Source organism: Elephantulus edwardii, unplaced genomic scaffold, assembly GCF_000299155.1.
Source record: "Elephantulus edwardii isolate Elephantulus edwardi_28Jun2011 unplaced genomic scaffold, EleEdw1.0 scaffold00419, whole genome shotgun sequence".
Taxonomy (NCBI): Eukaryota; Metazoa; Chordata; class Mammalia; order Macroscelidea; family Macroscelididae; genus Elephantulus; species Elephantulus edwardii.
In genome coordinates this window covers 530870-553642 of record NW_006400169.1, presented here as the reverse complement: position 1 = coordinate 553642, position 22773 = coordinate 530870, and the positions used below count along the sequence as shown (strand labels likewise).

The following is a 22773-nucleotide window of genomic DNA, read 5'->3' as shown; positions in this document are numbered from 1 at the left end:
TGTGTCTGATATAGGCTATGGTCTTTGCAAACACTTGTTATGCATCAGAGAGATGGGCAATAACGAGGGAGGACAGGAGAATTGATGCCTTTGAGCTGTGGTGCTGGAGAAGAATATTGAATGTACCATGGGCTGCTAGGAAAACAAACAGATTCATCCTGGAGAGGGTTGAACCGGGTGGCTCCTTGGAGGCAAGGATTCTGGGGCTTTGTCTGACATACTTTGGACATGTTGTAAGGAGGGACAGGTCCTTGGAGAGGGACATCATGCTTGGGAGGGTGTAGGGACGGCGTAGGAGGGGTAGACCCTCAATGAGGTGGATTGATTCAGTGAATGGGGTAATCAGGATGGGTGTGTCAGAGGCAGTGCGACTGTCACAGGATAGAGCAGGATTTCGGACAAAGGGTCGATATGAGTCACAAGCAACTTAACGGTACATAACAACAACAAACCACATGTGGATGACACAACCTTACTTGCTGAAAGTGAGGAGGACTTGAAGCCCTTTTTGCAGAAGATCAAGAAACACAGCCTTCAGTATGGATTATGTCTCAGTTTCAAGAAAACAAAGATTCTTACTACTGGACCAATAGGCAGTGTCATGATGGATGTAGAGGAGATTGAAATTGTCAACAGCTTCATCTTGCCTGGATTCATGATTAAAACCCTTGGTATGAGCAGTCAGGAAGTAAGGAGACACATTGCACTGGGAAAAATCTGCAGTTAGTGACCTTTCCAAATTACTGAGGATTAGTGATGTCATTTTGAGGATTAAGATGCGTCTGATTCAGTCCATAGTCTTTCCGATTACTAGCCTAGTAATTGAGACCTAAACAATGAATAAGGATGACAGAAAAAGAACTGACACCTTTGAGTTGTGGTGTTGCCAAAAGAACGAGCATAGATCTTGAAAAGGGTGCAACCAGAGTGCTCTATGGAGTCAAGAATGGTGAGTCTTAGCCTTAAGCTATTTGTTAGAGAGGGACATGATGCTGGGAAGGGTGGAGGATTGGCAAAGGACAAGACCTTCAACCAGATAGATTGACATAGTGACTGCTGCAATTGGTTCTTGTGTATCAGGAAGTTTGAGAATGGCACAGGATAGGACTGGGTTCAGGTCTTTTGTTTATGGGGTTGCTATAAGTTGTCCTCAACTTGACAGCACGTAACAACAACAATGACAATGTATTGCTGCGTAACAAATTACAACATTAACAGTGCTTAAAACAAAACACATTTATTATCCATCTTTCGAGAATTTATACATAGCTTCACTGGATCTTCTACTTCAGGGGTCTCTCATAGGATGCAGTGAAGATACTGGCTGAGTGTGGGGTTTCATCTGATCCCTAGGAAGGAGTCTAAGCTAATTTATATGGGGGCTGAATTCACTGAAGGTCTGTCTTTCACTGGTTGTTTCTTGCTATCTGGGCTTCTTCAACATGGCTACTTTCCTCACAAAAGCATGCAAATTGATAATGCAATGAGGCTACTAGCAAGACAGAAGTCACAATCTTTTATAACTTAATCTCAGCATAGATGGTAAAGAGATTGAGATTGTTAACAGCTTTAGCTGGCCTGGCTCCACAATCAACACTCTTGGTGCCAGCAGCCAGGAAATGAAGACTAATTGTACTAGGAATATCTGCTGTCAGGGACCTCTCCAAAGCACTGAAGAGCAACGATGTCAATCTGGAGACTAGGGTGTGCCTGATAATAGGCCATAGCCTTTGCAATTACTTACTATGCATCAGAAAGCTGAACAATGACTACTGATGACAGAAAGAGAATTGATGTCTTTGAGCTATGATGTTGGAGAAGAGCATTGAATATACCATGGACTGCTAGGAGAACAAACATGTTTATCCTAGAGAAAGTAAGTAAGACCAGGCTGCTCCTTGGCAGCAAGATTCTGAAGGTCTATCACACATACTTAGGACATGTTGCAAGGAGGGACTAGTGAAGGGATGTCATGCTTGGGAGAGTAGAGGAACAGTGCAAAACCCTTGATAAGATGGACTGATTAAGTGACTAGGGTAATGGTGGTAGGTGTGTCAGAGACAGTAAGGTTGGGTGAGGATAAAGCAGGGTTTTAGGCTGTTTTACATAGGGTTGCTATGAGTCAAAGGCGACCTGATGGCACATAACAACAATCTCAGGAGTGTCATTCACTCTTTGCTGCTATATTCTATTGGTTAACAGCAACGAAATCAAAGAAAGGATTACACAAGGTCAAGAATACTAGAAAAAAAAAAAAAGAATACTAGAAGCAAGGATCACTGGGTTATCTCCCACAAATGTCACCAAGAACATGCCTGTAAGCATGTTACCAAATACTTTGAAACTAAGTGCTCTAGCATTTAAAATTACTAGTATAGGAGCTGTAAAACACCATCTCCTACCTTCACGACCTCTTTCTTAGACTGCCTTTTATCTCCTCCAAGCCTTGGAGTCCTTTGCTTTTAGCTGCTATGAAGTAATTTCCCCATCAGGGATGTGACTAAGGCATACAATCCTTGTACAGGAGATGGTATAAAAGTAACTATATGACAACTTACTTACACTCAGCAGTTAGGACTAGGAAGAGTTGTGGTGTGTTCTCAGAGTACATATAAGGGAATCTGCCATGAGATGGGGAAGGCACTGGAGTGATTCTAGAGCCATGTTAGGTCCCTGAGTGTCAAACTATAGCAGGAATTCTAAATGCCTAAGCAAAGGGCATGCCAGGGAGAGAGCATTCCAAATCACTGATGGAGGGCTGTGAAAGGATGGGGGGAAAATTGCTAAAGAATCAAGGGGCAGAAAAGGCCAGAACACAAATAGCCAGGGAAAATGAGAGGCTGGATGCTCGGAGCAAGCAGGTTGGCCCAGGCATTGGGATGGGCATAGTCAGAAGGTATTATATAGGAAAGTAAACACATTTTTGAAAGTTGGAAGACTGAAGATCTGCTTTGCGCATGGGGTAGCTTTGTGCAGGATACACAAGGATGGGGGTTCTGCAAACCTTGGGTGCCATGTAGGGGTATATGCTGATGCTGAGAACAGTCCACCTGAGGGAGTCTGTGAACTGGGGCAGAGAGGGAGACAAAAACTGTTACAGAGCATTGATCTACCTCTGTGCTTACCCCTCCCCCCGAGTGGGGCTCCCTTATGTTTTGGGCAGCTGAGCAGGAGTCCCTTCCTTCACCTTTATCTTGGATACACTAGTACTGAGTGTTTGGGGTGAGTGAGGTGCACAGGTGTGAAGCTTATTGGGTTCAGACACTAAACTGCACTTCAACAGGCAAGAATTAAGCTTCTCCAAGTGTCCTTGTGACTCCTGACCAACAGCAGCAGCAGCAGTGGAGTGACATTCTGTGCAGTTCTTGAAGGTGCAGCCTCATTCATCTATACTATGCATCCATTAGGCCAGGGACCAACACTCAGCATGGGGGATCTGAGATATAAGTAGGGGTGCGGGCTCTCAGAAACTGTCTGCCCAGCCTGATGCAAAGACACGTGGTATGACACAGACGAGGCCAGGGCTCTGGCCTGGGTTAAGACCCAGCAGGAAGGAATCATTTACATGTGCCACCTCTGCACATGCCTCCCACAACTTGCCATTTCACACCCGTACAAGATGTGGCTAATCTCTTTATTCTGAATTACAAAGGGCAAGCCTTGACTTCTTCAACTCAATCATAAAAAAAATACAACCTCCAGTGAAAAGTTACCTGAGTGGCCAAGTAGGCTTGGCTTACTGACCATATCTCTCTGAACTTGTCCTGCTGGATCTCCTGTGTCAGCCTCACTCTCCTAATGCAGGGATCAAAAGTGGAGGCATGCTCAATCCATCACCTGAAGGACTCATGGGAACCAAGTAGTGGCTTCTCTGGAGGCCTTAAGTGTGACTCTTAAGTGTAGCCCACTCTTACCTCTATCCTGCATCTCTACTCACTTCTCCCTAGGTACCAAGCTTACCATCTGTTCCCCCTAACTGACCATGCTCTGGGACGTAGGGACTTCTCTGCATCCCCTATGGCACAATGAAGGAAGTAATATGGCCCTTCCAACTACAGCCTTCCATTCTGTGATTCTGGTCTCTTCACCTATGTTTAAGATCTTATTCAAGGATGATTTGTTTATAATATTAAGAAGCTAAAATTAGCTCCACCCTCAGTTTTCCTGAGGGTATAGTTTATACCCCCAAGATCCTATGGACGAATGCTCACAGAAGCTTATTGTTTGCTTGGTACAGTGCATCAAAGTTGATCCAGCTATGCTGACAGCTTACAACCAAGAATTGACAACCTCAACCTACAGGTTCCTGGCCCACTGGCCACCGATCATTGTGACCATATATACTGGCCTACATCATCCACAATCACACGAGTCATTTCTCTAATGGCTTTTGGACCTCTGAGACCTTCCAGTGAATCAGAACCCAAAACCATAGATGAAAGGGGGAAGACTGAAGGGAGGAGGAATAATCAATGTCAGAGATGGGAATGGTACAACCATTTGGACATTTGGGACATTGTTAACCTCTGTCTTACAGGAACTCAGCTTGCACTAGACATTATTTATGCAGCCTTGGGCTCCCTCCCTGCAGGGCTTGGACCTGGCAATGCCTTGTGCCTGGAGCTCCAGTAGTCTCCCATGCTTCAGATCTCATAGGTTCTGGGAAAACTCTTGGCCTCCTTTGCAGACTAAGAGATGGCAGGAGCTCTAGCACCCCTGCAGGCTTTCTAGACATTTTTTAGTACCTCTTGTGTCTACAGGGCCCTGCTACTTTGCCCTTAAAAGTCCCACCTCAAGCTCATCTTCCTCAGCAATTGTGCCCCACACTAACCTCTCATTGTGGCTTATTAAATCTGAGAACTGGGATATATCAGTTGGTTCTTCCTCTATGAAGTATTCACATCCTATCCATCTTGCAGTCACCTCTGTTGCTGAATGTATGGCCTGGCCCCAAAGACTTTCAAAGACTGTGGAAAGACTGCCCATCTATTTATGGAACACTCTCTGCCAGGCATTCATGATCTTTATGCTAACGTTTTCTTAAATTTCCACAAGCTTCCAAGTTAGTTTTCATTATCCTAATTTTACAGCTTAGGAAGTCAAAGCTTAGGCTCATAGAGACACACAAGCAATGTTACAGAGTTCACAAGTTGAGAGAAGGAGGGAGTAGATTCCAAGGTATTTTTACCCAAGGCATTTAACAACAAAGCCCGGGTTATTTCTACCACTGGGCTATGCAGGCTGAGGCCCCAAGAATGCTGCCCAGTCATGGCAGGGTAGGACCTGTAGAGCTGGAACTTTGTGATGACCCCTTAGGAGTGGCCTGATTTGAGCTCTCTCCACACCAGCAGCACAGAGTCCCGGCGGGCAGTGTAAGGAACATGTTTGATGCGGAACCAGTGTCTGGGAATGATATTCCCACTGGGTGAATACAGCTTCTCCCATTTGCCCAGGAGGCTACGGAGAGCCAGGTTACCAGAAAGAACCTTTTCATAGAACTCCACTCCCCCTTGTGCATAGGCTGTAGACAGGGAGGCTGAGTGGTAGTCCAGCCAGCCTTCCAGGGCATGAGTCACTGAGTCTGTGGATAAGGCATCGGCCACAATGCCCACCACTGCTGCTACCAAGTTGAAAGCAGCCCGTAAGGTCATTGGTCCTCCATAAAGTCCCAGTGCCTGTTTAGCACTCACACTGAGCACCCAGGTCCCTGCCAGGCAAGCTGGGGTTGGCAGGGCCTGGAGGGCAGCTGCATTGCTCTCCAAGTACATTACCTCCCTGGCCAAGGCAAATTTCTGGGCATCATGTGACAGGGTTAGGGCCTCTCTCAGCTGGGCACCTGGTGGGCTCTGCCAGTTCACTTCCTGCCCATGGATCACCAGAGGCTGGTCAATGGTGGACACTGTTCTATCAAGGAAGCTGGCTGGGATGTCCACCACAGCTCCAGATGGGAGGCGTGGGAAGCCAGCACTCAGAGGCTGGAAGGTGAAGGTTGTGAAGGCCTTGTAGCGATGGTTGGAGGGGATGCCCATGTCCTGTAGCACCTCTTGGAAGAGGCTATGCAGCTCCAGGGAGAGGGGGGCAGGCTGGCCCTGAGGCCAGTACTGGAACAGCCATTGGACCACGGGATCTGGAAAGAGGTGGTATGAAACCTGGGACCCAAAGAGGCCTGCGCAGGAAGACAGCAGGAGGCCCGTCTTGTGTTTCTGTATGAACGCCGCTGCCCACCTCAAGGGACCAGCCATGAGTCCAGCCACATGACCACCTGAGCCAAGAGAGAGAGACATCAGCATATGTTCCCCATCGTTGCTTTGGAGTTACACTCTCCAGGTACACATCTGTCCAGGTACACGAGGCAATTCAGTGTGGGCCTTACTATAACTGGTTACAGGCTCCAGGTTCAACTCTTCACTTCAGAAAACATTTTATACAAAGGTATATATACAAATAACTTCAACCATGCTCATGGGCTCCTTCCTTTTACTCATGCCTTCTTCATTTATTTTGAAACACATCCCGGGCCCCCACTCATTTCGTCTGGAAATTAGGTCCGTTAAAAATTTTTTTTTTAAAAATTCAGTATTATTCCATTTTGGATAAAGTGCAAAATGTTTCTGAGAAAAAGTGATGGCAAGGAAGTTTCTACTAACAAGAACCGCAGGGTGGCGTAAAGTGTATCACCTCACTGATTTCCATACAAAACTCCTAGGATAGTCACTAGAGTTGAGAAGACATTTATTTTAATTTCTTTTCTCCAAGAAGGGCCGCAAACGCCAAGACTACCAGGCCCCTCGGGGGCATCTCCTAGACCGGCTGCCCTCTTGGACCTGAAGGATGCCAATCTCGTGCTGCGGCCAGACGGTCACCCCGCCCGGTGCCCTCACCACGGCACCTGTCACGGACAGGCAATCACAGACGACAGTCCACCACAGCCCTCACCTGCCCGGTGTCCTGACCTCGGTCATGGACAATCCACCACAACTCGTCACCCCGCCCGGGGCCCCTGACCTCGGCGGCCATCACGGAGAGTCCACTAGCCCTCACACACTGGTGCCCTGACTTAGGCAGCCATCACGGACAGTCCACCACAGCCCATCAGCCTGCCCGGTGCCCTCACCTGGGCCCTCACGGTCTGCCGCTTCCCGAGCGCAGGGTAGCGTCAGTCATGCGGGTCTGGGACAATGGCAGGCGGGGCTTCAGGGGTCGTGGTGGCGGGGTGGCAGGGAGCTCCGGGTCCTGGGGCTCTTGGGGGCGGGGCTTGATTCTAAAGGAAGGAATCGGAGAAGTGGTTGCTGAGCCAGTGACATAGTCTTGGCTATCTCTAGGGGCCAGACTCTTTGTCATTAGCCCTTCTTTAACTTTCTAAGCTGAGTCTGCAGCCAGTTTTCTGGTAGCGTGATGCTCAAGGCTGGCTGCTACTTTGTTGTTTCACCTTGCCCACAGGTGGTGTCCTCCCTTTAAACTTCTGGAAAACTGGGTCACCTCCATCAAGGTGACCACCCTGCGAGGTCTATGGCAATTCCTCAGGGTGTACCACCCGTCTGAGTGGCAGGCCCGTGCCTTTTCTTACCTGGCAGACATGCTGAGCTATCTATCACTATGTCTGCAGCACCCTCTCTCCCAAGACTCATCCCAGGGGCTCCACACAGAGCAGCATCCTATCTGCCACATTACCTTACCAAAGCTCTGTGAGGTAGATTAGGAGACTGCCTGCCTCGAACCATGCTTTCACCTGTTTTGATGAAGTTTTTTTGTATGTTCATTCCTTTATATATTGTCCGTAACTGCCTCTTTCCTACTGCAAGGGCAGAATTGAGACGCTGCAACTGCCATATGACTAATGAAGCCTAAAGAATGAAAAAGCTGAATGATCCCTGAAGTAGATTATCCTCATTTTATAGGCCAAGAAGCAGGCTTGGAGCTTATATGATATGGATCACAACAGGATAGAAACTTATTCCTACCCATTTCCCGTCATCCCTCCTATTGTTAAATATTACCTAGTCAGACCCTCCAGCGGGTTTTCAGAGTCAGTAAATTACACTGGAGGAGAATATCCGTCCTTTTCCTTCGGAGCAGCTGGTGGACTGGAAATGCGTGCCTTCCCTCTTACATTCTTGCAAATTCTCTTCAGTGATATTGGCTTTTCCTTCCATTCCAGCACTCTCTTGGGTGCCCTCAAACATATTCTGGGTAGGGATGTAAGAGATCCAAGGTATGTGTTATTTGGGCTGGACTTAGGAAAATTAGCAGCCCTTAACCATGGTGCATTTAAACAGAATGCAGCACCCAGGGGAAGGGTTTCTTATTGGAGTGAAGGAATTAGATAGTGGTGATGTTGTTGTAGTGCTACTAAATCAACTAAGACTCAGAGTAATCTTATGAACAACTGATCTGAACTGTTCCATCCTCACAATTTCTGATATGCACAAGTCCACTATTACACTGTAGTTCACAGATCTTCAACGAGATGGAAAAAGCAATTTAATTTTATTTGGAATAGAAAGAGACCCCAGATAAGCAAAGCACTCCTGAAAAAAGAGAAACAAAGTAGGAGGTATCACACTCCCTGATTTCAAATACTACACAGCTGCAGTGGTCAAGACAGCATGGTACTTGAACAGTTACAGACACATAGATGAATGGAGTAGAATTGAGAACACAGAAATCAGCTCATCTACCTATGCTCAACTGATTTTTGACAAGGACATTAAATCAATTAAGTGAGGATAAATGATCTTGGCAAAACTGGAAAACCATCTGTAGAAAACTTAAGGAAGATCCACACCTCACACCATATACAAAAACCAACTCAAGGTGGATTAAGGACCTAGGAGTAAAATGAAAGACTGTAAATTTCATTAGAGAAAAGCTTAGAAGATCTCTAGAAAGCCTTAATCCACAGTATGAACAGTCTTCCTAGTGTAATGAAAAACCTACAACTAGGAGAGAATAAAGTAGATGAGTGGGACCTTGTAAGAATCAAATCCCTACACAAATAAAAAAGAAACCAAACAAACAAGTTCTCCAAAAGGGTAAAAAGGAAGGCACAGATTGAAAAAAAAAATATGGTAATGACATATTTGATAAGAGACTCATATCTGAAATTTTTAGAAGACTCCAGAACCTCAATAAGAGAAAGGTAAACAACCCAATAGCAAAATGGGCATGAGATACCAATAGGTACTTCACCAAAGAAGACATGCAGATGCCAAACAAACACATGAAGAAATGTTCAAAATCCCTAGCTCTAAAATAGATGCAAATCAAAACAACTATGATATCATCTCACTCCAGTAACAATAGCAAAGTTCAGCAGAGCAGCAAACAATAAATGCTGGTAAGATTGTGGAGAGATTGGAACCCTTATTCACTGTTAGTGGGAGTATAAAATGGTATAACCACTATGGAAGGCAGTTTGGCAGTTTCTCAAAAAGTTGGAAATAGAAATAGTATTTGACCAAGCGACATTGCTACTAGAAATATTACCCAAAGAAACCATAACCATCATCCAAACAAATACATGCACACCCATGATTATTGCTTTGTTATTTACAATAGCAAAGCGATGGAAGCAACCTAAGCATCTATTAACAAATAATGGACAGAAAAACGATAGTATATTAACACCATGGTATACTATGTAGCACTGAAAAACTATGAACTAATAAAACATTATACAGCGTGAAGGACCTGGGAGGACATTATGCTGAGTGAAATATTTGCCACAAAAGGACAAATAATGCACAGCCCCACTGTTATAGAGCAGGTCTGACAGGGTTGGGAGGAGAATAGGATAAGAGTGGATAGATAATGACCATTGTATTGGAACAGATGAAGGAAAGAACTGTCTAAAATATGATTAGGTGTTATACATATGACAACAGCCCAGAAGAAGAGGTATATCATTTCAAAGAGGACTTGGGGGGAGTGAGGGCTGGAGATAGGCAACTGTGCATAAATTAATATTTTTTTAAAAAAGTGAACTAGGGGAGGAGAAGGGAGGGTGAGGGGGTAAAATGGGCAACAATGAATGAAAGAAAATCTAACTTCTTTGTAAGAATATTTGCTGAAATTAAAATAAAAAAATTATTTAAAGAAAACCCAAGTAAACAAAAAAAAAAAAGAAAATTGGACAGTGAGTAAAGAAGAATAAAGAAGAATCAATGCATTTGAATTGTGTTGATGGCAAAGAATATTAAATATATCATGGATTTCCAAAAGAACAAAAATGTCTTAGAAGTGTAGCCAGAAATCTCTTTAGAAGTGAAGATGAGAGGACTTTGTCTCTAATGCTTTGGGTATTCCAGTCCCTAGAGGACATCATATTTGGTCAAGTAGAAAGTCAGCAAAAAAGGAGTAAGGCTCTTTATGAGATGAGTTGACACAGTAACTGTGACAGTGAGCTCAAGCATAGTGGTAGTTATGAGGACGACGTAGGATTGGGCAGTGCTTTGTTCTGTTACAGGCACTAGGAGTTGGAATCCACCGGACAGCATTTAAAAACACTTCATCCTTAATTGATCAAATTCCTTTACATTAAAACTGTACTTTCAAATTTACTTTGTTGTGTGCTAAACTTATTGTCTCTGACACATCTACCACCATTACCCAAGTCACTGTAACAATCCATCTCATCAAGGGCCTTCCTCTTTTGTGCTGTCCCTCCACCCTCCCAAGCATGATGTCCCTCCTTGCAACATGCCCAAAGTATGTCAGATGAAGCTTCAGAATCCTTGCCTCCAAGGAGCACCCATGTTTTACCCTCTCTAGGACGAATCTGTTTGTTCAAAGGCATCAATTCTTTTCTCATTCCTAGTCATTGTCCACCTTTCTGATGTATAGCAAGTAATTGCAAAGACCATGGTCTGGATCAGGTGCACCTTAGTTTTCAGGCTGACATCGTTGCTCTTTAGTACTCTGGAGAGGTACCTGACAGCAGACTTTCCCAATACAATTCATCTTTTTATTTACTGGCTGCTGGTACCAAGAATGTTAATTGTGGAGCCAAGCAAACTGAAGCTGTTAACAGTCTCAATCTCTTCATTGTCTATCATGATGCTACCAACTGTCCCAGTGGTGAGAATCATTGTTTTCTTGATGTTGAGCTTCAATCCATTTTGAAGGCTGCAGTCTTTGACCTTCTGCAGCAAGCACTTCAGGTCCTCCTCAGTTTCTGCAATTTAGTTGATTCTTAGAAAAGTAGCTCTTATAAATTCAATAAAATACAGAAATTTAATAGATTCACTTGTTTTTGTTATGTGCCATTGAGTCACCCGCGACTCATAGAGACCCTATGTACAATAGTCTGAACCCTGCCCTATCCTGAGCCAGTCTCACTGACTCCTACACACCTAATCTCGTTGCCCCAGGCATCGTGTAAATCTATCTCATGGGGGATCTTCCTCTCCTGTGCTGTCACTTTACCCTTCCAAGCATGATGCCCTCTCCAAGGACTGGTCCCTCCTGGCCACATGCCCAGAATATGTGAGACACAGCTTCAAAAATCTTTGCCTGCAGGAAGAAATGTGGTTTCATCCTCTCCAAGACAGACCTATTCGTTCTTCTGTCTGATGATACTATGTTCAATACTCTTCTCCAGCACCAAAACTCAAGGCATCAGTTCTTCAAAGTGTAGCACAGTTATAACTGTAGATTGGTTACGAACATTGTTATTACACTGAAACCTAACCAGCATCACAGTCCTACACTGTTATGTGCTGTCAACTCCAACTCATAGCAATTCTATGCACAACATGTCTGAACCCTGCTACATCTTGAGGCAATCTCATTGTCTCTAACACACCTACCCCCATTACTCTAGTCACTGAGTTAATCCATCTCAATCAGGGTCTTCCTCTCTTGTGCTGTCTCTCCACCCTTCCAAGCAAGATGTGCCTCTCTAAGGAGTGATCCTTTCTTGCAACATGTCCAAAGTACGTCAAACATATCTTCAAAAATCCTTGTTTCCAAGGAGTAGTCTGATTTCACTCTCTCCAGGACACTTATTTGTTCTCTTAGGCTTTATCAGGTGTTGTTGTTGTTATGTGCTGTTGAGTTGCTTGTGACTCATAGAGATCCTATGTACAATAGCTCTAAACCCTGCTCTATCCCTTGCCAATCTTAGTCTCTGACACGCCTATCTCCATTGCTCCAGTGACAGAATCAACCCATCTCATCGAGGGTCTTCCTCTCCTGTGCTGTCCCTCCACCCTCCCAAGCATGATGTCCCTCTCCAAGGACTGATCCTGCCTTTAAACATGTCCAAAGTATGTCAGATGGAGCCTCAGAATCCTTGCCTCTAAGGAGCAGCCTGTCTTCACCCTCTCCAGGATGAACTTCTCTGTTCTTCCAGCAGTCCATGGTATATTCAATACTCTTCTCCAGCACCAAAGATTAAAGGCATCAACTCTCCTATCATCCCTAGTCATTGTCCAGCTCTCTGATGCATAGCAAGTAATTGCAAAGACCATGGCCTGTATCAGGCACGCCTTAGTCTCTAGACTGACATCGTTGCTCCTCAGCATCCCAGAGAGGTCTCTGACAGCAGACATTCCCAATGCAATTTGTCTTTTAATTTTCTGGCTTCTGGCACCAAGAGTGTTGGTTGTAGAACCAAGCAAACTGAAGCTGTCAATATTCTCAAAGTAGATTTTTTTTATTTTCCTTAAAATTACAAATAATACTCATTCAAACTAGCAGGCACACAACCATCATTTCAGGTCTTAACAATGAGATCTTGTGTGTAGAGACACTAGTGAAATAGTTATGCATTTCCTTGTAGAAGAGTCCAGGAGTCTCTCTCTCATAAATAGCAAAGTCTTTCACAAGTACTTGTTCTTTAAGTTGAGCTATGAAGATTCTGAATCTCCTTTCAGATTGTTATTTGTTGTTTTTGAGTACTGTTGAGTTGGAGCTGACCCAAAGCTGACCCTCCAATGGGCTTTCAGATGCAGTTTAATAGCAAAGGGGCAGATTGTCTATCTTTCTCCTGCAGAGCAGCCAGTGGGTTCAAACTGCATTCCTTTGGGATCTCAGTGCAGCCTCTTACCACTAGGCCAACAGTACTCCTTTCAGATTCAATAAATCTTTTTATAGGTTGGTTTGTAATTATAACATTTTGTTTTTGATTGAAGTTTAAATACAGTACACATGTAGTTTGAATTGGCTAATATATACAATATTTTAAATATTCATGCATGCTTTTCTTTTGACATGACTCATGCAGCTCTACTTTCTTCTTATTGCCACAATGGTCACAACTTGACTAGTGGGAACCCCCTTCAACAATCTCTTTTATCTTTAAAAATTACCCTACCTATCTTGAGAAACATATTGGCTTTCTGGTGACAAGATGGTACTTCAAATCCATCTTAGCTATCTTAGTTCCAAAATATTAGCAAATTTTCAAGAATTCCTTACTACTTTTCCTGGAAATTTTCATTTGAGACAAAAATATGGGTACAAAGGGCATTAGATAACTCTACTTGATATTGAGGGTAGATGAAACCAACAGAAAGGCCACTGTAAGTCAGAGCAAGAAATAATTTTGTTTAAATGTTGTGAGCTTTTCTCATTATTTACAATTAAATTCCAATTTTACTGAGCCCATACATTTATTTTGTTTTAATATAAAAGATTTTCAATTTGTTCTTGTCTTTACAAAACACCAGCTTCTCTAAATGTCACAATATATACTATTTCTTTCATTGGTTTTAACATACTCTATCTACTGTGTACTGCAATATTGAGTTATAGGCCCTGGATTCTGTCTGCACAACACCCTCCTTCCCTCATTATGCTTCTTTTTCTTGAATCTCACTTGTGGCTGTCTTTTTTTATATCAAGGCACAAAAGATATGAATGAATTACTAGATATAGAAAGCATATTCCTATTTTTTTATTAATTTTAATGAAAGTTTACAGAGATTTAGGGTTTCCAGTCATTCATTGTTGCACTTTTCTCCCTACCAACCCCTCCCCCAATTCACTCTTCTCATGGAAAAGTAAAACTCTTTCATTGTTATGCAAACCCTCCCCCCAAGTCTGCTCCACTGTGCAGCCTTCATTGTGGACTCCTGTAATGACACTAAAACCCAATCATATATCCCCTTTAAACAATTTTCTCCTTCATCTGTTTCAAGGCAGTATACATCATTCCTCCCCTCCTTCTCTGTCTTCCCTCAACCTCGATGTCAGTTCTGTTTTACAACAGTGGCCCTATGCAATATTTGTCCTTTTGTCACTGAGATATTTCACTCAGCATAATGTCCTCTAGGGTCATCCATTCACTTTGCATAATATTTCATGAGTTCCTTGGTAATGACATGTCAGACAAGGGAGTTATATCTAGAATTTATAAAATACTCGAGCACCACAACAAGATAAAGGTAAATAACCCAATTGAAAAATGGTCACAGGATATGAACAGACAATTCACCAAAGAAGATTTTCGGATGGCAAACAAACACATGAAGAAATGTTCAAAATCCCTAGCTCTGAGAAATGCAAATCAAAACAACTATGAGATATCATCTCACCCCAGTAAGAATAGCAAAATTTAACAGAATAGCAAACGTCAAATGCTGGTGAGGTTGCGGAGAAACTGGAACTCTTATTCACTGTTAGTGGGAGAGTAAAATGATGCAAGCACTATGGAAGGCTGTTTATGGTGCTTTCTCAAAAAGTTGAAAATAGAGATACCATTTGACCCAGCAATTCCACTACTGGAAATTTACCCTAAAGAAACCATAATCGCCACCCAAGCTGATATATGCACACCTATGTTTATTTAAGTTTTGTTTGCAATAGCAAAGAGCTGGAAACAATTCCTATTTCTTGAGATCTTATGTACAAGCTACACTGTTAAGAGCTAGTGATGTACGTGAACAAAGTTATGGTCAGTGAACGCGAAGGTTGCCATCTAGAGGCGAAGGACAGGACAGGGGGAAGTAGAGAAAACCTAACAGCTTAGAGGAGAAAGAAGAGGGCTGAGGGATCTGTCGGGGCTTCCTGGGAGAAGTAGGTCTGATAGGAAGGCTTAGAGAGCAAGGCAAGAACTGGAGTGAGTGTTTCAGGCAGAGAGAAGACCATGTGTTAATATGCTTCAGGCAGAGGTAGAGCACATGGAGGTCACAAAGAGTAGCCTATGGGTGCTCTGCAGGAGAAAGATGGGCAATCTCCTCACATGTGATTTGCAGCCTTGGAAACCCAATGAGGAGGGAGAGATCAGTTAACAGTCGGTTCTGACTCAATGGCAATGAGCTGAGTTGAGGTCGATCTGTAAAGTGAGGATGTGGGGAGAGATGAGGCTGAGGTAGGCAGGAACACATGGTGAATCCTCAGTCCCTGTCAGAGTTTGATTCTATGTGTTGATGTAGGTTTGTCCCTAAATGGCACAAACTGTTAATGTGTTCAGAAGAAATGGAAAGATTAGAGTTTCAAGTCTCCCCAGAGCACCTTGAAAGAAAGACCTGATGATCTAGTTCTAAAACCAGTCAATAAAATGATCAGTGGATTAAATGGTTTCTAAATATTAATTTAAAAAACACCCAAACACCCTGAGGAACACAGTTCTGCTCTGATGCACACTGGGTTACCATGGATCAGAATTTGTCTTGTTGGTATGGTTTTAGGAAGTTGAGAATGACCCTCTTAGCCATGGCTCTGGGGGTGTGGTCTCCAGCTGCATCAACTGCAGCTGGAGTTGATCAACATCTTTAAAATCATTAACAGCTGTGAGGCCAACAAGAGCGAGAGCTAACCTGATCAAAGAGAGCCTTTAGAGAGGTGTAGCTTAATTGACCCTTGGAGATGGAGCCAGATTTGAAGGTTCTGCTTGTTGGACTACTGAAGAAGCGCTAACTTGTGACTGCAATGAGACAAAGCTTACTGTACAACTGAGGAAACCAGAGGCTTCTTGCATTTATGTTGCTAGGTGGAAGCTGGACTTTTCACTTGTTGATTAAGAAGTTATCTGAAAGAATTGCGGAATTCCATCTTGTTATTCAGTTGGCTTAGAACTGCTGGACAAAATCGGAATTTGACTGTATGATATCCTTTGCCTTCCCTAACCCCAACCTATTTCCTTAATAAGTCTCACAACTGTGAATAAAATAATGTCTGTGAGTCAAGTTTCAACAAACATTGGACCTTGTGATTAGTAGAACAGCAGAGTAGGGTGCTATGTCTGATTTTGTAGCTATTACTTGTGATGTTACTAATAAGGACAGTTCTTTTTGTAAAATTAATTGTGGTCAGATTTGGGAGCTGCATTTGCTCCTTTTACTTGTTGTGTGCTATCAAGAAGGCCTGAGCTGCTATTGCTGTGAGAAGGTGGTAGAATAACATAAGTACAGCTTCTCAAGCCAGTTTGGAAACCAAACTTCCCAGGATATCCTCCTAGTCTCAGTCCTCTCTGATCAGTCTGCCACAGTGAGAGCTATCTGGGCTATCGTGAACACACCAATACTGTTTTTTCTGGTAGTAGCTGAAAAAGTTAGCAGTACTCAAGAAGCCAAAGTGAAAGGGATGATTTATAAATCTAGCATGCACATTTATTTTTCCAGGAACTTTATTGTCAAAAGTAGTTAGAATGCAAATGGGTTAGAAAGGAGCACAGTGTGACGCAAGAGGCATAGAGCTGACCAGTGTCAGTCTTTATTCTAGAATCAGGTATGGATTGAGAGCTTTCCCCCGCAGATTCTTCATCTCTTCAAGCACTTTTTCTCCTGCCTTCTCAGGTCCTTGATCTTTTACATCTCTATAAATTGAAACAAATAAACAAACAAACAACAAAACACCCACAAGGAATAGGAAAGCAATTAAAAACATGCTCAGTCACTCACCAGTGCTCTTCTGTGGGACCTAGCACAGTCCATGCATGCATTCAGTGAGGTTTAGTATAGAGGTGTATATGTGTACGTGTGGGTGCTTAGCTATAATTACAATGAAAAAACTAAGTTCTGAAGTAACACAAACCTGGGTTCTGCTTTACCAGTCTCTAATATTGTAGGGTCTGCTATGGGTTGGTTCCGATTTGATGGTAAAACCAACAAACAACAATATTGTAGATATTACCTAAATTTTAAAGGATCTGTTTCATGATGATTCCCAAATTTATTCTGGGAACTCTGGTGGCCTAGTGGCAAGAAACTGAATTGTAATCCTAAAGACATGTGGTTTGAGGACTCCAGCTGCTTTGAGGGAGAAGGATGGGCAATCTCCTCCCATGTGATTAACTGCCTCTGAAAATATGCTGGAGAGTCAGCTGTGGCTCAGTTCTGACTCAAAGGTACACAACAACAACATAGTTTAAGAGGGTAGAAGTCCATATTCAGGTCACCAGCTCCAGGGGAAGGCTTTCTCTCCATATCAGCTCTGGGGAAAGGTCCTTGTCATCATCCCTTCGCTGTGTCTAGGAGCTTCACAGTTTATGAATGCTCTTCTGCTCCTCAGTCTCATAAAAACAAACATTGTATTAGACCATTATTGCAAAAATAGAAGGATTACTAGTAAGATGTGTACAAAAGTCCAAAGAGGATGGGGAGGGAGAGGAGGTCTGGGGTAAAGAGAGGGGAAATCATGAAGTTGCTGAGTTTGGTGGGCAGAGGGAAGTGGTGAAAGAATTAGAAAAGATCCAGTTGGGACCTAAAAAAGGTGAAGCAATGGTGAGCATGGATCAATGGTGATTAATTTTATAAAACACAATTTATTGTTAAATGTTTGTACCCAGTTGGTAGGTTTTCTTTTCACCCTGTTGGAAAAAGTTTTTGATGTGCACAGGGATTTAACTTTAGAAGGTCCCATTCATCAATTTTATCCTCTTCAGATTGTGCAGTTCTGGCTATATCTAGCAGTCTCTTTATAACATATACTAGGCCTTCTAAGCTTGATCCCAGTTTGTCTCTTATGAACTTTATGGTTTGGGGCTTTATTCCAAGGTCTCTGATCCACCTTGAGTTGATTGTGTATGGTGTGAGATGTGGATCCTGTTTAAGCTTTCTCTAGGGAGCAGTCCCGTTTTCCCAGCACCATTTGTTGAAGAGGTTGTCGTTTCTCCATTTGATAGATTTTATTTCTTTGCCGACTTGTTGACCATAGGTAACTGGGTCTACTTTTGGGCTCTCAATTCTGTTCCATTGGTCTATGTGCCTGTCACTGTACCAGTATCATGCTGTTTTTGTTACTACCGCTGCAGTTTTGAAGTGAGGGAGTGCTATGGCTCCTATTTCATTTTTGTTTTCAAAATTGTTTACTTATTCAGGGTCTCTCTTGCCTCTCCAAATAAACTTGACACTTTCCCTTTTGACCTCTTTGAAAAATGAATTTGGTGTCTGTATTGGGATTGCATTGAACATGTAGATTGCTTTTTGTAGGATTGCCATTTTCACAATATTACGTCTTCTTATCCATGGGCAGAGCACATTTTCCCATTTCTTTAGGTCTTTTAGAAAATTATTATTAATTTCAATGAAAATTTATAGAGATTTTGGATTTCCATTCATTCATTGTTGTACTTTTCTTCCCTCCCAACCCTCCCCCCTAGTACACTACCCTCTTGGAAAAGTAAAAGAAAAATTCTTTCATTGTTTTACAATCCCTCCCCCCAGGTCCACTCCACTATACAGCCTTCACTCTGGACTCCTGTCATGACAAAAAACCCTAATAATTTTCCCTCTTAAACAGTTTTCTCCCTCATCTGTTTCAATGCAGTATACATTATTGAACCCATCCTTCTCAGTTTCCTCCCAAACCCGAGGTCAGTCCTGCTTTACAACAGTGGCACCATGCAGTATTTGCCCTTTTTTGACTGACATACTTCACTCAGCATAATGTCCTCCAGAGTCACCCATTTTGAATAATATTGCAGAAGTTCCTTGTTTTTGCAATGCAGCGTAGTATTCCATTGTGTGAATATACCACAGCTTCTTTATTCATTCGTTTGTTGATGGGCTCTTAGGTTGTTTCCAACTCCTTGCTATTGTAAACAAAGTTGAGGTAAACATGGGCGTGCACAGGTCTTTCTTTTTATGTCTTGCTAACCATAGAAATTCCATATGACCCAGCTATTCCACTGCTTGGAATATATCCTGAGAAAATGAGAACTGAGGCACAAAAGGGAGACTTGCATACCAATTTTCATAGTATTATTATTATTTTTTTTTCTAAACTGTCTTTTCATAATAAAAAGAAAATGAACAAAAACACCCAATGTTAAAGCCACTAAACAACTTACAAACTTGAAAAATTAAGACACTTCAGATAGACAACAGACTCATATTATGAAAGCAATATATTCCAAATTTCAAAAATTTGACAGGGTCTATAGAATGTCTTTTCATCAGTAGATGGCAACTTTCAAAATTCATTATCTTCTCCCAGGTAGTACTGGGTGTCATTCACTGGTTTGAGGTCGAATCCATTTCAAGGCATGTCTTGGTGGGACAGTAATGGTGGGATGGTAAAATGCACAGTCAGGTCTTGTACACTGAGTATTAAACCTGCAGTGTTTTGGATGATAGAAGGGACATTCCATTTTCTTACAAGCAGGGAAGTAGCGGCAGAGCTGAGTATTAGAAGGCGATGCTGCTGGCATAGCTGGTTTTGGAGGAAGTACCGGGATTCTTCTACTCAAATGAGTGAAGGGGCAATCTGGCTTAGTACCTTTTGCATCATATTTACAATTTGGCTGAACAAACAAACATTTTCCAGCAAATTTACAATTGGGAAAGGCTTTGCAAAGTGACACAGGGTGATGGTAAGCGCACTCGTCCCCATTTTTACACGCAGGCCAGTACTTGCAGCAGGCCAGTACTTGCAGCGCTCAAGAAGTTTCTCTGGTTTCTGTGCCACAGTCAATTCACTCATCTCAACTTGACTTTTCTCTAAGGTGTCTCCTTTTGCTTCATCTTCTTTCATAGGAGTACTTATCCTGGGGCTCCTGCTTTGCCCCTGGACCACTTCTGCAAGCAATTCTTCCTGAGAGGTTCGAGTTCGAGGGGCAACTGGAAGTGTCTGTTTCTGGGGAACTGTGGAATAGTTTGTTGTTTTTGTTACAGATTCCTGAGCTTCAGATATAGCCTTCAAAATTAAATTCTTATTAGCTTGTTTAGAAGGTGGAAGTGAAGGTCTCCTTTCAGGCTTTGCTGGCACTGACACACTGCTGGAGACACTGCCTGTTAGTCCTCATCTTCCTCCTCCTCTTCTCCATCACGATTGAATTTTTAAACTTTAATAACTGAACTTACCACAGGCAACTTTCTCTTTCGAAAATTTTCTTCCTCAATGCTCATTTTTTCTGAGCTGCTTCTAAAGAAGGGACTGTAAGTCTTCTCTAAGCTGTTAAGCACCTCATCAGGTTCACACAAACGTCCGGTGTCATATGGCCGGCTGTTCTGGACGTCCACTTGTTTGGCAGCATGAATACTGTTCTGCTGCTGTGGAAACGGTAACCTGTTCAACTGAACGCCACTATCTGCATTCCGACTTGCAGGCGGCCGATAAATTTCAATAGGAGGGCGAGAAGAGCCATAGGCCAGAGTCACTGTGGGTTTCTTCTGAGATAAGGGATTCTCCTGCATAAAATTGAGATCTTCATCAATAAGATCATCTGGTTCAGGTTTAATATCGATCATGTCTTTAGAGGGCGCTGGCTCCCTCAGAGGTTTTACTGTTGATATTAACCGGGTTGCAGCTCCATCATCGTAAGTCTGTCTGACATTAGTGGTTTTCTGCTCCTGTGAACTGGAGGAAACTCTGGAATCTCTTTTTTCAGATCGGGTGCTAGAAACTGCGAGAGGTGGCACGGCCGCCTCGTGTCTCCTCTCCTCTCCTCGGCTGAAGCTGCTCTTGTTTAACTGCACACTACTATCAAAGATACTGGTATCGGATGACTTTAGGCTAGAGGGCTCAGTTGTTACAGAGCGAAGTTTATCTAAAACACCATGAAGCCATACGGCGACAGGTCCTCTGTCATTTGGTCCTGACTTTTCTTGTTGGCCACCATCACCATAATGTAATTAGGAAGTTCTTCATCCACGTAAGCTCCCAGTTCTTGCAGTTTCCCCTTAATGGCACTCCGGATCTTGCGACTGATCTCGGTGCTGATCTCCATGGCTCCGCGGAGGCCGGAGGCTTGGGCCCTGGCTGCGCTCTCGGCTGACGAAGGGCCCCGCGCCGGCTCCGCTCCGCAGACCCGGCGGCCGCCCCCGCTCCGCCCAGAGCTGCGCACTGCGTAGTATTATTCTTGATCACAAGAACATGGAAGCAGCCCAGGTGTCCAATCACAATTGAATGGACTGAGAAATTATGGTACATTCATAATGGAATACTACACAGCAAGCAGGAGCAATGATTTTGTAAATGACTACCTAACTTTGGAGGAACTGGAGAGCATTATGCTAAGTGAACTAACTCAGTCCCACAAGAACAAACACTGTATAAAACCATTATTGTAGAATGAGTATGAGGATCCAAGGGGGGGGGAGGGTGAAAGCAGAGGGATGAGGATGGGGAGTATCGTTAATTACAGGTTTGTACAATGGGTCTAGGGATGTGTGTGTGTGTGTGTGTGTGTAGAAAATGGGAAAGTTCCTGTGTGAAAAACAATGTATTCATACTATGTAAATAAACCAGTATAATAAAAAAACAAAACCCACCCAAAACCCAAAAAACCCTTCATAATATATAGGAATGATCAGGTAAAACACAATGTGAATAATGTGTGAAACACAGTGTATATAAATGAAACACAATGTATATGAATTTTGAATGTAAAACAATATAAAATAAAAATAATAGTTAAAAAAAGGCCAACAGGCATTTCTTCTAGGGACCTCCTAAGTGGATTTGAATTGATAACTTTTTGGTTAGTTGAGTGCTCACCTGTTCATGCCCCACCCCCAAAGACTTTTCTGATATATAAACTTCTATATCCCAGCATTGCTACAAAGGTAAAATGAATATTAACTCATGGGGATTTACAAGCATACTGCCTTCTAAAGAAATTGTCTGCTGTGTTGTTATGTGCTATTGAGTTGGTTATGATTCATAGCAACTCAGTGAACAATATTCTGAACCTTGCCCAATCCTGAGCCAACCTTATCATCTCTGACACACATGACCCCATTGCCACAGTCGTTATGTCAATCCATCTCATCTAGGGTTTTCCTTTCCTGTGCTGACCTTCTACCCTTCCAAGTATGATGTCCTTCTCCAAGGACTGGCTCTTCCTTACACCATGCCCAAAGTATGTGAGACAAAGATTTGCCATCCTTGCTTCAAAGGAGCTCTCTGGCTGCACTTCCTCCAAGACATGGAAGTTCATGTAATACTCAGTACTCTTCTCTAACATCACAACTCAAAGGCATTGATTCTTTTTCTGTCATTCTTATTTGTTGTCTAACGCTCAGATTCATAGCAGGCAATTGAAAAGATCCTGGCCTGAACAGCTAAAATCTAGGTCTTTAAACTGATATTGTTGTTCCTTATTACTTTGGAGAGGTCCTGTACAGTAGACTTCCCAATGCAATACATATTTTTATTTCTTGACTTCTGGTACCATGGTTGTTGATTATGGATTGAAGTAAGATGAAATAATTAATAATTTCAGTCTTTTCTTCATTTATCACAATGTTGCTTATTGGCCTACAGTGAAGATTTTTGTCTTCTAGATGTAGAGATGTAATCCATATTGAAGGCTGTATCAAAGAGCTGGACAATGACTATGGATGATAAAGGAGAATTGATGCCTTTGAGCTGTGGTGTTGGAGAAGA

General features: G+C 42.9%; 2 protein-coding genes and 1 pseudogene across 2 annotated transcripts in view; all 3 read right to left on the bottom strand.

The window, feature by feature from the left end:
- Nucleotides 1–5312: 5312 nt before the first annotated feature.
- LOC102866880 (transmembrane protein 177-like) lies at nt 5313–6242 on the bottom strand. Its single transcript, XM_006902505.1, has one exon. It carries the CDS (start codon nt 6240–6242, stop codon nt 5313–5315), a length of 930 nt encoding a protein of 309 aa, XP_006902567.1.
- A 10414-nt stretch (nt 6243–16656) lies between these two features.
- LOC102866468 (primary ciliary dyskinesia protein 1-like) overlaps nt 16657–22773 on the bottom strand; it is a 274244-nt gene continuing 268127 nt past the window's right edge. The window contains exon 23 of the mRNA XM_006902504.1: nt 16657–16759. Coding sequence (XP_006902566.1) covers nt 16657–16759 — 103 coding nt within the window. The remainder of the gene's footprint in view (nt 16760–22773) is intronic.
- On the bottom strand, nt 19394–21112 carry LOC102862829 (annotated as a pseudogene).